General features: G+C 58.1%; 2 protein-coding genes across 3 annotated transcripts; one reads left to right on the forward strand and one right to left on the reverse strand.

The window, feature by feature from the left end:
* Positions 1-2702: 2702 nt before the first annotated feature.
* On the forward strand, positions 2703-12328 carry NAALADL1 (N-acetylated alpha-linked acidic dipeptidase like 1). The gene is made up of 18 exons (XM_037146443.2): positions 2703-2902; positions 2989-3161; positions 3248-3369; positions 3710-3832; positions 4097-4380; positions 4469-4570; positions 5284-5369; positions 5482-5601; positions 8724-8809; positions 8891-8954; positions 9039-9106; positions 9274-9365; positions 9443-9533; positions 10642-10723; positions 10806-10979; positions 11055-11142; positions 11251-11343; positions 11655-12328. The coding sequence occupies exons 1-18, from the start codon at positions 2703-2705 to the stop codon at positions 11839-11841; spliced, it is 2235 nt and encodes a 744-aa protein (XP_037002338.2). The 3' UTR covers positions 11842-12328.
* On the reverse strand, positions 12324-15018 carry SAC3D1 (SAC3 domain containing 1). 2 transcript variants are annotated; one of them, XM_037146444.2, is made up of 3 exons: positions 14679-15018; positions 13861-14441; positions 12324-12905 (listed from the first exon to the last, which is right to left on the reverse strand). In XM_037146444.2, the coding sequence occupies exons 2-3, from the start codon at positions 14432-14434 to the stop codon at positions 12403-12405; spliced, it is 1077 nt and encodes a 358-aa protein (XP_037002339.2). In that variant the 5' UTR covers positions 14435-14441; positions 14679-15018; the 3' UTR covers positions 12324-12402. The 2 variants fall into 2 exon arrangements, with proteins under 2 accessions (XP_037002339.2, XP_037002340.2); XM_037146445.2 differs by having other exon boundaries at positions 14602-14687.
* Positions 15019-15034: the final 16 nt, after the last annotated feature.

Below are 15034 nucleotides of genomic sequence, written 5' to 3' on the forward strand. Positions count from 1 at the left end.
GGTTTTTGAATTCATGTGCAAATGCACACACACACATTCCTCCCAGAACTGCTGGTCGGAGCAGGCTGCTGTGTCAGTCACAAGCTGGCCTGGAGCTTCCAGGCCTCTCGGTCATCAGGACACTGGGACTGGGTTGGCCAGACCCCGCTGTGTCCCCACGGTCAGATGTCTCTTGTGAGGGAGGAATGGAATGCCTCTCTCTTTCCCAGTGGCTGAGAGGGGACGCAGCTTACACATAGGACTGCAGGAGGTACGGCCGGCCGCTCGGTGGTCTTGTTGGGACTTGTTCAGATGGAGCCGCTCCCCTGTGGCTGCCCTGGACACCCCTTAAATACCCGGCAACTGGAGCACACAGGCCCAGGGTTGAGTGACGCTGCTTCAGGTCAGCTTTTCCTCCTTTCTGTGAAGATTTGGCAAGCGTCTTGTAGGTGCTCCCGTCCAAAGGAGAAAGATGGAGTCTGGGGCCAGGATGGATTTCAGGTTCCTTCTGAAGGCAGTCAATGGGATTTACCAATAGCCTCAAGGTAGAGTCTGAGAAAGATGAGTAGAACATGACTCTGAGATTTTTGGCCTGAGAGTCTAGATGGATGGAGTTGCCATGAGCTAAAGCAGAGCCTATGGGAGGAGGGAATTTGTGGGGAAGACGGAGCCAAGTTCTGGGCATCAGTGCCAGCCAACCCTGGACCACTCAGCGGGGCCGTAATGCGGGCGGCTGTGTAGGCTCCAGCTGACCCCAGCGGCCTGAGCTGGAGTCCTGGGGTGTCTTGGATGCACGTGCGCACACGTAACACTCAGATAGAGTCACCCACTTAGGTGTCACATGCTCTTGTCTAGATGTCGTGTTTGTGACTTCACATGTTCAAGGGACTAAAAGCCTTCCAGGAGTGGGTGGGGCGGAACAAAAAAACTGCTGCCTAGTGGTGTCATTACAGTGTCTCCAACTTATCAGCCGACCTTGGCGTCCCACTGCCTGCCTGGTGGTGACGGTCCTCACAAGGAATGTGCTTGCTCTCCACACTGACAGGCTTCTGATAAGCTCCAAGGTCAATATCCTGGGTGCTGATAATCACCTTGCCAACAACAGTGGCTTCCCGGTGCACGTCCCTGAAGCCATTGATCACACTACACCCCACGCCTGCACCCACCTCCAGGCCTCCGATGCTAACATGCAAGGCCTCCTGGCCGCGGGAAGACAGGCCTGGTGGGGCAGGGGCGGCTGGGGCTGGGACCAGGAAGGGGGCTGCTCCTTGAGATGGATGTGAAACCCTGCACACAGACACCCACCAAGCCCAGCATGGCCCAGCTCCCCCAGCTCTTCAGGGGCCTTTGGGCCTGTTAATGGGTTGAAGCCTGGCTGGGTGCCAAGGCAGGCTGTCCCACGGGAGGTAAGAGGAGCAGTCACAGTCAAGCCACAGGGACCTTCCCAGCTCTGCCTGGCTCTCCGTGAGGTCTGGAGGAGGCTCAGTATTTGTGCCCAGTACTTGGTCCCCGGCCTTCGCCCATGCTCGGCCACCCATGCAGATGGCGGGACCCTTGCCTCCACTGCGTGCTGACTTCCTCCTCATCCTTGGAGGGACCCCTGTAAGGGTCCCTCCTAAACAGAATTCCTCATTCTCCTCCCAGGAACACACTGGTCCTCCCTCTGTAGGGGCACTTACCACAAGGTTTGAGTCCAAAGCCTGTCTGTCTCCCCTGCTGGCCTTGAGTTCCAGAGCACCTGTGCTTCCTCAGGCCCTGGTATAGATCCGGCACAGAGCTGAACGGCTCAATGAGGCGTGCAGGTGTAAGTGAGAGTGAGTAGATGGAGGCTGGATGGATGGATGGGAAAGGGGTGGATAAGCGGGTGGGTGAGTAGATGGACGGGTAGATACGAGGGTGGGTAGTGGATGGATGAACAGATGAATGGATTGCAGAGAGGGTCAGGGGATGGTGTGGGCTTCCCTTCTGTCCTCTAGAGCAGCCCCCCTTTCTAACAGTTCCCCTTCCTCCCGTAAGCTGGGACCACCGCAGGCCAGATACGGAGAATTCTTCTGGGTCTCTCTTCTTCCTGTATGTCCAGACTTTTCATTGTAGGGGGTCAGACAAAGCAGGAGTGACTAAAATGCATTAAGCTTCCACTATGTACCAGACACTATGCTAGATATTTGTATGGATGTGGTCTTGTTTAATGAAAACAGAACCACAGTTTTGTGAAATAGGTTCTGTTACCCCCATTTTACAGCTAAGAAAACAGGCTTAGAAAAGCTAAGTGAATTGCCCAAGGTCACACAGCTTATGTCGAGGAAGGCTGGGATTTGAACTCAAAACCTGCTCAACCAGCCAGTGCTGCATGTGTTGGAGGTCAAATGACACCGAGGAGACAGGCAGGGGTGGTGGGCAGCAAGCACAGCCCTGCGCTGGACACAAGGGCTCTGAGTTCCAGACCTGACTTGGCCTCTGTTTTATTGGGACACCTGGGATGAGACCTGGTCCCTCTCTGGGCCTTGGGGCCCCTGTGCGGACTTGATGTCCCTACAGGCCTTTTCTGGTGAACAGTACAGATTTCGAGGGGGTGTGAAGGGCTCCTGGCCCTCTCTGCAGGATGCTCTCTCACCTTCCCTGACAGTAGGGGGCCAAAGGGCAGGGCCAGCTTGGGGTAATGGTTAACCGAACCTGACACCCCATCTATAAGAAGCCACCCTGGCTGGCCAAGACTCCACAGGATGACGTGGGTCAAAGTGCTTGGGGGGCTGGTGGGGGCAGCTGCCCTCTTGGGGCTGGGGATCATGCTGGGCCACTTTGCCATCCCTAAAGGGGCCAACCTGCTGGCCTCCAATGACTCAGTCTCCCAGGACCTGGACCCAGAGGTCCTTGAGACTGTAATGGGACAGCTGGATGCCAGCAGGATCCGGGAGAATCTCAGGTGAGAGGCCTGCCTACCTGCCCCTTCTGCTTGCCAGAGGCCCCTCCCTGACCCTGCACCTGCCCTTTCCTCTGCACACCCTGCAGAGAACTCTCCAGGAAGCCACACCTGGCCTCCAGCCCCAGGGATGAGGAACTGGTACAGCTGCTGCTGCAGCGCTGGCGGGACCCCGAGTCCGGCCTGGACTCAGCTGAGGCCTCCACATACCAAGTGCTGCTGTCCTTCCCCAGCCAGGAGCAGCCCAACCGCGTGACCATTGGTGAGGTCCTGCCTGCTCTGACTCAGGGGTGCCTGTGGGGTGCAGGAGCTGTGGGACCCAGTCCTGACACTGCCCCCCTCCCACAGTGGGCCCCACCGGGGATGTCCTCTTCTCCTGTCGCCAGAGCGAAGCAAACCTGACTGGGGAGCAAGGGGATCCCGACGTGGTACCACCCTATGCTGCCTACGCTCCCCCCGGAACCCCGCAGGTGGGCCTAGAACACACCCGCACCACTGCCATGGCCCAGCGCCGCCCCTCACTCCAGCTGCTCCCATCCTGACCCCACCCCCAGAATTTACTCACCTCCACACTCCATTGCTACTTCTTTTGCCCATCACTTAGTCTCTCAACAAATGCTAATAGCCTCTGCTCAAGGCCAGGCCAGATACAGGGTACCTGGACACAGAGGAAACCAGGTGTGACTGTCCTTACAAGCTCTCGGTGAGGTGGGGAAACAGTCCGAACCCTTTCTCCCGCTGCCCAGCCTTCCCTCTCATTTCCCACTCCGTCTGGGCCTGGCTCGAAAGATCACCCTCTCTTGGCACTAGGGCTTCCTCGTCTACGCCAACAGGGGCGCAGAAGAAGACTTTAAGGAGCTGGAGGATCAGGGAATCCAACTCAATGGCACCATTGCCCTGACCCGCTACGGGGGTGTAGGACGAGGGGCCAAGGTGAGGAGCAGCAGCCCTCAGTGCGGGGGTGGAGGGGGGGCTGGGTGGGGACAGGGGAAAGTGAGAGGAGGGGGAAGGAGCAGTGCTGAGCGGTGGGCCCCCTGATAAGCACTGGCTGCCTGTGCCCAGCAGTCTCTCGCTCTCTGGAGCATCATCCTGCCAGTGGGAAGACAGAGCCGTCCTGGCTTCCAGGGCGAGCGAAGTAGGGCGTGCATCCTCCTTACCCCTCCACCTAAGACTAGCCTCCTCCTCCTCCTCCTCTAGGCCGTCAATGCCGCCAAGCACGGGGTAGCTGGTGTGCTGGTTTACACGGACCCCGCAGACATCAATGATGGCCGGAGCTTGCCCAACGAGACCTTCCCGTACTCCTGGCATCTGCCTCCCTCGGGGGTGGAACGAGGTTCCTACTATGAGTATTTTGGAGACCCTCTGACTCCCTACCTTCCAGCCAGCCCGTCCTCCTTTCGCCTAGACCCTGCCACTGCCTCTGGATTTCCCCCAATTCCCACTCAGCCCATCGGCTTTGAGGATGCAAAAGTCCTTCTCTGGTGAGCTCGTGCCCTGGCGTCTCCTGCCCATCCTCAGTGGCCTCCAAACTTCAGCCCACACACCCATATTTGCTATCCTTCCCCCCAGTAACCTGCAAGGACCCTCGGCCCCGGCTGCCTGGCAGGGAGCCCTGGGCTGTGACTACAAGTTGGGGCCGGGCTTCCAGCCTGACAGCGTCTACACAGACAGGTGAGATGGGCCCTCCTCCCTCAACTCTCCTTTCGCCCTCCCTTAGTAGGCCGCCCCACCGGGGTTTCCTCTCTGCCCACTTCTTCCCTTTCGTCCCTCTCCCAAACCTTCGCCTAACTCCAAAATATCTGTCTTGTCTTTGGGGGAACCGGTGAAACAGCTGCGTGGCCCCCAAGTTCCCACGCCCCCCCCTTATCTCAGGCCTCTGCTCTCCAGCCACCCCTCTCTTGAACACCAAGCTTGTTTCCCAGTCAGGGTCTCAGCACTTGCTGTTCCCTCTGCAGGGAACGCTCTTCCCAACGCTCATGGCTTACACCTGCCACCTGGTAGCTTCTCACACATCGACTTGTTAGTGTGGTCCCAGGCCCCTTCACCTCCTGCAGTTGTCCACTCTCTGGGGTCTGTCTGGCTCAGCAGAGGGAGGTCCCCCGAAGGCTGAGTGAACGTCCGTCGTCGCCCAGAGCCTAGTGTGGCTCTGGCAAGCACTGGGTATCTGATAAACACTCACCGAGGGAGTGAGCGAGCGAGTCAAGGAAAGGAGACAGGAACCAGGCAGCCTTGCTGCCTCTCCTGGCACGTCTGCACACGTGATCTCGTCCTATTGCATTCCGCCCTGGGCCTCAGTTTCTCCTGCACTGGGGCAGTGCGTGGGGCGGTAAGGGTCGGGGGCAGTGAGCAGGGCCAGCACTCGGCCGTCCCCTTCACTCCCCTAGCCAGGTGAACCTGAGTATTCACAACCGCCTGGAGCTGCGGAACTCCTCCAACGTCCTGGGGATCATCCGCGGGGCTGTGGAACCTGGTGAGCGCCCCCTCCCGGCTCCCTGCGCCCGCAGGACCGCCCTGCTCGGAGGGCCCTGGCCACGCCCCTCCGCCGGCTGACCCCGCCTTCTTCTGACTGCCCCCCTCGCCAGACCGCTACGTGCTGTACGGAAACCACCGGGACAGCTGGGTGCACGGGGCCGTGGACCCCAGCAGCGGCACTGCTGTCCTCCTGGAGCTCTCCCGCGTCCTGGGAACCCTGCTGAAGAAGGGTGAGGCCCCCCCCCTCCCCCGGTCCAGGGACTCTCGGTCCAGGAGGTCACCTCCAAGCCCACTACTTCCGAGCTCTGGGCATCCTGTCCCGCCTCCTCCCTGTCACTGTCCCGTGCCCACCTGCGCCAAGCCCGAGGGCCCTGGGGGCAGACACGCACGGACACCGGCTTTGGCTTCGAGTAGCGCAGTGCGGACCACTGATTGACTAATTCACACAGTAGCTTCTGAGAGCCTGCCCGCGCCCCTCGGCGGAACGATGCGCAGGAGCCGCGGGGAGCAAGGCAGTGCCCAGGCTCTGCCCGCCGGGAGCCTCCGCCCAGCTCAGGCAGGGATGACAGTCCTGAACTCACGGATGTGTCTCAGTGCCCGCTCTATGTCAGGCCAGTTCTAAGCACCCGGGAACACCCACAGTGAACACCCAAGGTTCCTGCATGTAATGACAGCCGTGATGCGAGCGACAAAGAAACCTATCTGAGGGGCTTTCCAGGTGCAAGTTAGGCGGCAGTTCGGAGACGCACAGTATGTGGCGAGGAGGGGCTGGGCCAGGCCGAGAGCCAGCAGGGCCAGTTCGGAGTTCCATCCAAGGGCGGCAGGGTTTCAATCAGGAGAGCGACGGGATGGAGTCCAAATTTTAAGCGGCTTCCTCTGCTACGGTCGGGGGGTGGGGGGTGTCCAGGGGCAGGCGCTGTGTTTTACACGGCTTCCTCTGCTACAGTGCTGAGGTCCAGGGGCAGGCGCTGTGTGGAGGGTTGGATCAGGGGCCTTGCGGTCCTCAGGGACGGGGAGGTGGGAGCTTGGACCAGGCAGGGGCGGTGGGAAGGAGACGCAGAGCGAAGACCTGGGGTCTGCTGGTGGCAGAGGTGAGGGCGAGGACGAGTGGGGGCTGCTGGTGTCTGGTTTCTGGTCTGAGCAGCCAGTGTGTGTGTGGGGGGCCGTTTATGAGAAAATACACAGGGTCGGGGGGCTGGTCGCTGAGCAGGGGAGAACGGAATTTGGTTCCTCACACAATGATTTTTGGTTTCTTTTTTGTTGTTGTAAAATTTACCCTTTTAACTGTTCACCCTCCCAGTGTTTTGATTTTGAAGGACTTAGGACCGAACATGGATGTAACTACCTCCCAAGCACAGGCAGGCTTGGAGACCCTTGGTTCTCCATGTTGGGTGTGTGTGTGCAACATTATAGTTTCACATCTCGTATGTACTACAAGGTGGTCACCCCGAAAGTCTAGTTACTATCCGTCACCATACGACTGCCCCCCCTTCACCCTATTCACCCGCCACCCAACCTTGCTCTTTGGTAATCACCCACCTGCTCTTTATATCTTTGGGGGTTTTTTTGTTTTTTTTTTTTTTACTTCATTCATTTGTTACCTTCTAGCAGCAGCATTAACTATCTTCGCAACGTCGTGCTGCTGTCCGCACCATCCGTCTCTAGAACGTTGTCCGTCTTCCCTGATGCGTGGCATTCTAAAGCTATAACAGTCTAATTTGAGTTGGTAACTTCAGTCATATGCAAACACTCTGCTTCTATGAAGCTCTGTTCTCCTTTATGCGACCGACGGCACACCTTACATCTTTACAGCTCACGTGCCCGTCCTCATACTGATTTCGAGGTGCCCAGGAGACACTGGGGGAGAGGGCGGGCAGACAGCTGACGGTGCTGGTCTCCAGGTTGGAAAGAAGCTGGAGAGTTGGTGGCGTAGATGGCGCGGGAAACCACAGGTGTGGTCGTGGTCTACTGGTGGGGGTGGACAGCGCCGAGAGCCTGTGCAGAGAGGCTGGGCCTTTGGTCCGACCCCCTTTGCTAGTGCAGGAATGTCTGTCTTTGTTATTATGGTTGTTAAGTTGTTTTGTTTCGAAATAATTTCAGACTTACAAAAGAGTTGCAAAAATAGTACAAAGAAGCCTTGTATGCCCTTCAATCAGACATTCCTAATATTAAAGTATCGCCTTGTTTGCTCTCTCATATTTTTTTCTGAAGTGTTTGAAAGTTGCAGAAGCGCCGCTCCTTTACCCATAAACATGTCACTGTGTATCCCCTGAAATAACCCCAGGGCCATATCAGAATCAGGAAATTCAGGATTTTGTCATTGCAAAAATGACCTTCAGAGCCAAAGAGTCTCCTGGTTCGAGAGCCTCCAGGACCGCCTGGGGCATGCGCAGTGGCTGTGCGTGTTCTGTACGACGGTTCTTCAGCTGTTCTTCGTCTTCCCTGATTTTGGTTCCTGCTGTTGAATGTCCTTCAGTTTGGGCTTCGTGGATTAGATTCAGAGTATTCCTTTTTGGCAGGGAAGAGTATGGGAGTTTGTCATTGCAAGCCTGTAATAACTTTATACTCACTTTTTCCACTTACAACAAAAAGGCTGAGGCATGATAAAAGGAGACCGAGCGGTAGCCAGAGGTGGGAGCCCAACCACCTGTCACGATGGAGGGTGACGGGGCATCTGGGGGAAGTCACCGGGCAAACGAGGACCACCAAGGCTCTTGGGAGGTGGCTGGGGACCGTGGCAAGAGCAGCGTGGGCACGGGGACTGGAGATGGAAGCCAGGCTGCGGGAGGCTGTGAGGCAGGGCGGGGCACTGATTAAGCCCCTGGACTCTGCAGCCAGACCTTGGATTTGAACCCTGGCTCTGCTGCCTACCCACCGTGTCATTTAACTTGTCTATGACTCAGTTTTCTCAACTGTGAAATGGAGACAATAGTAGTCTCTTTCTCAAGGCCTTGTTGCGAGGGTTAGCTCAGCGTGGATAAAGCCCTGGGAGAACGTTACTCTGTCGTGACCAGGTGAAGAAGGCTGCGGGCCAGTTTTTCATAGGGTGCTTGGAGAAGGGACTGCAGGTGGAGGGTCAGGAGGCCTTCTCAAAAGCATACCTAGAGAGAAGAGGTAGGCGGGGCATTCTGGCGAAGGGAGCGCCCCACCGAGGGAGATCAGCGTTGCGGGCAATGTGGAGGCGGAGGAAAGGTGTCACCGCAGAGGGAGGCTCTGCTGGAGAGGAGTCAGGACTTACTTCTTGGCTGCCCCGCCCCTTCCAGCTCTCCGTCCCCTCCCTGTCCCCAACCTTTTTTAAGTCACCCCCAGAGGCGGGAGCCCCTGCCCACCAGCCCTTTATCCTTGTCCCCAGGCACCTGGCGCCCCCGCAGATCAGTCGTGTTGGCGAGCTGGGGAGCAGAGGAGTTTGGGCTCATTGGCTCCACAGAATTCACAGAGGTGAGTGAGCCTCCAGGGTGGGCGGTCCAGGGGATCCCCGGGGCGGGGCAGTGCCAGGCTGACGTCACCCCTGCCCCGCAGGAGTTCTTCAGCAAGCTGCAGGAGCGCACCGTGGCCTACATCAACGTGGACATCGCAGTGTTTGGTACGGGGGCGACTGGGCTGACCGAAGAGGAAGGAAATAAAGGGGCTGGGGCCCTGATAGAATCTTATTCTGACCCTCCCACAGCCAATGCCACGCTGAGGGCTCAGGGAACGCCCCCGATCCAAAGCGTCATCTTCTCTGCAGCCAAACAGGTGGAAGGGGTGGGGTGGGGCCGGGCCAGGCCTGAGGCTGGGGGCGGGACTTGCAGGACCCGCCCCACTGTGCCTAGGCTGGAGACTAGGGTGGGCGGGGCAGAGGTTCCCTTAATTATTGGGTTTGGGGAGGGGCCAGGCCTGAGACTGGACTCCCCTCTGGTCAGATTCCTGCAGCAGGCCCTGGAGGCCTCAGCATCTACGACAACTGGATCCGGTATTTCAACCGTAGCAGCTCTGTGTATGGCCTGGTCCCCAGGTGAGCCCGGGGCCAGAACCGGGGCTCCTGGTGGGCGGGCTGGCCCAGCAGCCTCTACCCCATCTTCCTTCCCGCAGCTTGGGCTCTCTGGGTGCTGGCAGCGACTACGCACCCTTCATTCACTTCCTGGGCATCTCCTCCATGGACATCGCCTACACCTATGACCGGGTGAGCGGCACCCCTCCGCCTCCCAGCCCCACAGCTTGCTCTCCCAGTCAGCCCCTCCTCCTTCAGGCTGCCGTAGTGCAGCCTGAATCCGGCTCCATCACTCAGTTGCTGTGCTACCTCAGCCAAGTTTCCTAACTTCTTTGAGAATCTGCTTATGCTCATCTAATTTATCCAGTTTAATATAGCCAGGTAGATCGTTGGTTAGAGCACCGGCCACGTAGGCCAAGGTTGCAGGTTCAATCCCTGGTCAAGGCACATGCCAGAAGCAACCAATGACTGCATATAAATGGAACAACAAATCAAAGTTTCTCCCTCCCTCTCTCTCTAAATCAATAAAATTTTTAAAAACATTTTTACTTATTTTTAGATAGAGAGCGAGGGAGAAAGAGGGAGAGAAACATCAATATGTGGTTGCCTCTCATGCACCCCTCACTGGGCACCTGGCCCGCAACCCAGGCAGGTGCCCTGACAGGGAATCGAACCAGCGACGCTTTGGTTTGCAGGCTGGCACTCAATTCACTGAGCCACACCAGCCAGGGCTCAATAAATAAAATTTAAATAGATACTGTTGATTGTAAGATGCACCATTACGACTTGCACAAACCCACGGCCAGCTAGTCGTAGGGTAACACTGACTGTAGGAGGCATTATGACTCCAGGGACCCTAAAATGTGAAAAGCTGCTTATCTCAGAATAGATTAAATAACAGTACAAAACAGGGACAAGTCACACTGTGAGAGTGAAATGAGGTAAGAGATGTAGAGTGCCCACCCAGTTCTCCAAAATCAGTTTCTCCCCTCCATGGCCGCACTGCTCCTGGGTAGCGAAGCTGGATTTAAACCCTAACTCCAAAGCCCCAGGCTCTTCTTTATGAGAAATGGGAAACTGGCACCTACCCCAGCTCTGCCATTTATTAGCTGTGTGACATCAGGCAAGTTACTTAACCTCTCTGAGCATCAGTTTCTTCCTCTGCAAAGCGAGAACTCTAAAACCTACCTCATAGATTGGGCAGTGACTTGATAACGTCCCCATGTTGTCACTCACTGTAGGTACATCTCCTCCCTCTTCCCATCTCAAGCCTGTCACCTCTGGACTTTTGTTTCCCCAGAGCAAGACCTCTGCCCGCATCTACCCCACCTACCACACAGCCTTCGACACCTTTGGTTACGTGGACACGTTTGTGGACCCTGGTGAGGAGAGGTGCAAGGGCATCCTGAGGCTGGAGGAAGGTGGGCTGAAGACTGAGCCCTGGCCTTGTCACCCTCCCTGCAGGCTTCAGCAGCCATCAGGCTGTGGCCCAGACGGCGGGGAACGTGCTTCTTCGGCTCAGTGACAGCCTTTTCCTGCCTCTCAACATCAGTGACTACAGCGAGACCCTCAGAAGCTTCCTGCAGGCTGCCCAGCAGGACCTCGGGGCGCTGCTGGAACAGCACAGTATCAGCCTGGGTACGGAGGCCCCCTGACCTTGAGGCCCCGGGAAACCTGCACTCCCAGGGCTAAGATGCTGGCTGTGCCCCACAGAGCCTCTGGTAACCGCAGTGGAGAAGTTCGAGGAGGCAGCAGTGGCGCTGGGTCAACGCATATCAGCACTGCAGAAGGGCACGTTCAAGTGAGCAAGGGCTGCGAGCAGGGGTCTGGGAGGGCGGCATCCGGGGCAGGATGCAGGCTGGCAGCTGGGCTGCTGGCTCCAGTGACCAACAGGCCCTGTCACCTCCAGCCCCCTGCAGGTCCGGATGCTCAATGACCAGCTGATGCTCTTGGAACGGACCTTCCTGAACCCTCGAGCCTTCCCAGAGGAACGCTACTACAGGTGAGCCTGTCCTGAAGTTCTTGGGAGATGCAGTGGGTGAGGCTGGGCCCTGGGCCTCCTCCTCCTTCATAAGGAGGGAGAACATCAGCGTTTCAATGGCATTTAGGGGAATCGGGCTCAGAGGAGGGGATGCAAATCAGTCAAAGTCACCTGGGACTAGAACCTACACCTGCTGCCACCACTGCTGTAACTGCCCTAGCTTTTAGAGGCAGTGGGAGGTGCCTAGTTTTATACAGCTGAGCCTGTTCCAGACTGAAGCTCCCATGTCTGACCCCCAAATGACCCTGATTCTTCTTCATTTCTCCTGTTAGCCATGTGCTGTGGGCACCTCGCACCGGCTCCGTAGCCACATTCCCAGGGCTAGCCAATGCCTATTCCACGGCCATGAACACAGGCGCAGGATCTGAAGCCTGGGCTGAGGTGCAGAGGCAGCTCAGCATTGTGGTGGCAGCCCTGGAGGGTGCGGCAGCCACCCTGAGGCCTGTGGCTGACCTCTGACCCTGACCCTCCTTCCTCGGCTCCCCCACCACCCTTTGTCCTATCCCTCTCCCACTCCGGTTTTCTCTGGGTGTGTCCCTCTTTCCCAGTGCCAAGAGAGGGCACAACCACAGGATGCCCTCAAGCTTCTGAGGCAACAGCTCAGGGTCCCAGCAGTTGTGGTCACCTGAGGGGAGTGACAAGCCCTGGATGAAAGTCTCCCTCAGTCTGGCTCTTAATTGGCAGAAGGTGGAGAACAGGAGGTGGGGACGGTGGGGACAGGAAAACACACAATGGCTCTTGGTGGGAGGAGGGGGAGGGAAGGACACAGAAGGCCAACCTTAGATGCCAGATCAGAGTCCACCAGGGCCACCCCTCAGGGACCAGCAGGGAAAGTGAGGCCCAGGGTGAATAGGGCCTTGCCCACCCTGAGTTCCTCCACCCTCACAACCCTAGCATTTCTCAACCCCTCCCTGCCCTTCCCCAAATAAATCAAGCCTAGCTATTATCCCTACAAGTCCCTTTTATTGTGTGGGATGAAGGGAGAAGAAACCCAAGCGCGCACACCCAATCCAGGACTCCTCATGCCCGAGACTTGGATTTGTCCCCACCCTCATCTTCCTCCTCTGCCATGACTACCTCCTCCAGGGTCCGTCCTCCCAGCTTGTTGCCCACCAGCACTCTGCAGGCCCCAGTGGGTGGCAGCCCTCCCTCTGTGTAGCGGCCCCGCAGGAACACGACCCTCTCCTGTCCATCCAAGGGTAGTCCATGGGCCTGGCACAGGTCCTGGGCCTCTTTGGGCCCATCCAGTGCCAGCAGGTGGACCAGGAACCCCAGGGGTACGGTCTGGCCCTTGGGGGTGCTCAGCGCAGAAGCGAGGCGGGCCAGGGCTCTGCGGCGGGCAAGGCCCACGTGGCACTGCACTGCACAGCTCTGCAGGTATGGCAGGGCCCGCAGCAGGCGGAACAGGCGGGCGGCGTTGCCTTCTCGGAAGGCTGCATCCACAGCCAGGGCCGTGCGCAGGGCTGGGCAGGAACGCAGGGCAGTGGGCAGCTGCAGAACCTCGTTAAGGGCCTCCACCGAGCCTGCAAGGGCGGGAAACCGGGGTGAGCTAGGGCAGGATGAAGCCTTCCAGGATCAGACCCACCTTCCATGCCATCCTCTTGTGCTCCCCCCCAACCCCCAATCTGCGCACCCACCAGCTCCAGTCCTCCACCGAACCCCTCCCCTGGGTCAAGACCACCTTCACTCTCTTTTCCTCTTAGCCCTTCCTGTGCCTTATCTGAATGAGTTCCAGAGGTTGCCTCTCATACTAAAGTGAGGTAGCGTTTATGGGTGAGGGAAACAGGCCTGATAGTTTAACGACTTCCCTGAGACTCCCCTACATTTCATATGCAGTAGAAACCAATCGGGTGAAATCCAGGTTTTCTGACTGGAGCGCAGCCCCTCCTCCTTTGCCCTATCTGCCCTGCAGGTTATGGCGCAGGCTCAGCCACCCTCCCCTGTCTGCCTGGCAAGGCTTTTTCTTCCAGGAGATACTGACCCTGCTTCCCTTCCAGAAGAATCAGACACTGGAACCTTTGGCCACTTTTGTAAACTGACGCTCCCGACCCATTACTGGGTTGTGAAGTCACCAGAATTTTATTACATTTAAACAGAACTTATTAGAATGCACCACACACCCACAAAGGATTTTAAGTCTTGAAACTTATGTCTCAGATGTATTCGTAGGTATAGTGTTCTTGGATGCTTTACAACGCTGACTAAAGGTTTAAAAACTTTGAAAATTACTATCTAGGCCAACTTTCCTTTTCCAACCCCATCCCCTCCACGTTTTTTAGGAGAAAACTGACACACATGAGAAGGCACCGGCCTGAAGGTCCACGGTGGGGCGGTGCTTTGACATGAGACCCATTTAAGAGGCAGGGGCGGGGAGAGGGCGGAACAGATGAGCCTTTAAAGCTTCTCTTTCTTTCTCGGCATCCATTGTCCGCATACCCGGCCCCCGTGTTCTGTCCTGTTGCTGGGACCCCTACTCACCCAGGTTATACAGCAGAAAGAGGCCCTGGAAGGCGGCTTGGCGGGGGTGCGTCCCGGGGCCCCGCGCGTAGCAGCGCCGCAGCGAACCAAAGCCCTCCTGCACCTGGGCCTGCAGCAGCACCGGGTCCACCGACCCATACGCTGCATCGGGCCCGAGACGCGCCACCACGGCCAGCAGCGCGGCCAGCGCCGCCTCCAGTACCACCGCCGCCTCGGCGTCACCGGCGCTCTGCAGGGCCAGGTCTAGCCGCACAGCGCGCAACCGGTCTGCCACGAAGCTGGCCACCTCCGCACGGGATGCGTCTGCGCGCTCGGCCACCTCACCGGCCAAATAGCGGACGGTGGCCAGCAGCACGGACGGGGGACGGAGCTGGCTGGGCTGGGGTCGGGCCTTGCCGGCGGCCGGCCGGCTGTACTCCTTCACAGCGCGCTGCGGGTCAGCGCGGAGCCGGTCCCCGCGGCACCCCGGCGCCACCTCGAAGCGATGCAGGCGGCCCTCCTTTTCTCGTTGCGAGCGCTCGGCGGCGGGGCACATGTCCGGGCATGTGCCCACCGGCAGCTCGCAGCCGGGCATGGGTGGGCTGGGGGAAGAGGATGGGAGCTCAGCATCCCGAGGACGGCGGCGGCCCCTCGTCCCATTTTGCAGGGTACGGGGGGAACACGCCGAGACGGGAAGAAGCTCGGAGAAGACGGGCGGGTATAAGGACCCCGCTACCCGTCCGGCAACCGCCCTCCTCTCACCGAGTCCTCGGGCCTCCCACAAAGCCTCCGCAAGCAGGTCTCCCGAAATGCACTGCGTTGTAGTTTTAGGCCGTTACCTTCCTGCGCGCTGAGTTCCCGGCAACCGTTCCCAGAGTGCGCTGCGCCACTGAATACGTCACTCCCATGATACCCCGGTTTGTAGTTCTTCCTGCAGTCGGTGGCTGGGCTGGGGCGGGGCAGGCAGGAGCGGAGCCACGCCTTCCCAGCGCACTTCTGAGTCAGTGTTTGGTTTCGGGCTTCGGGTTCCTCTGCATCAGCCCCGTGGACTAATAAACTGGTCCAGTCGGCCTTACTGTCATTCTCCACTGTCTCCCTGGAGACTGTTCTCCCTGTTTTCTAGATGGGGGGTCCGCAAAGTTTCCGAAAAAGGCCAGATAGTAAATATTTTAGGACTTTCCGTGGCAACTACATA

The sequence above is a fragment of the Artibeus jamaicensis genome, unplaced genomic scaffold (genome assembly GCF_021234435.1).
Source record: "Artibeus jamaicensis isolate MK-2021 breed Jamaican fruit bat unplaced genomic scaffold, CSHL_Jam_final scaffold_614, whole genome shotgun sequence".
NCBI lineage: Eukaryota > Metazoa > Chordata > Mammalia > Chiroptera > Phyllostomidae > Artibeus > Artibeus jamaicensis.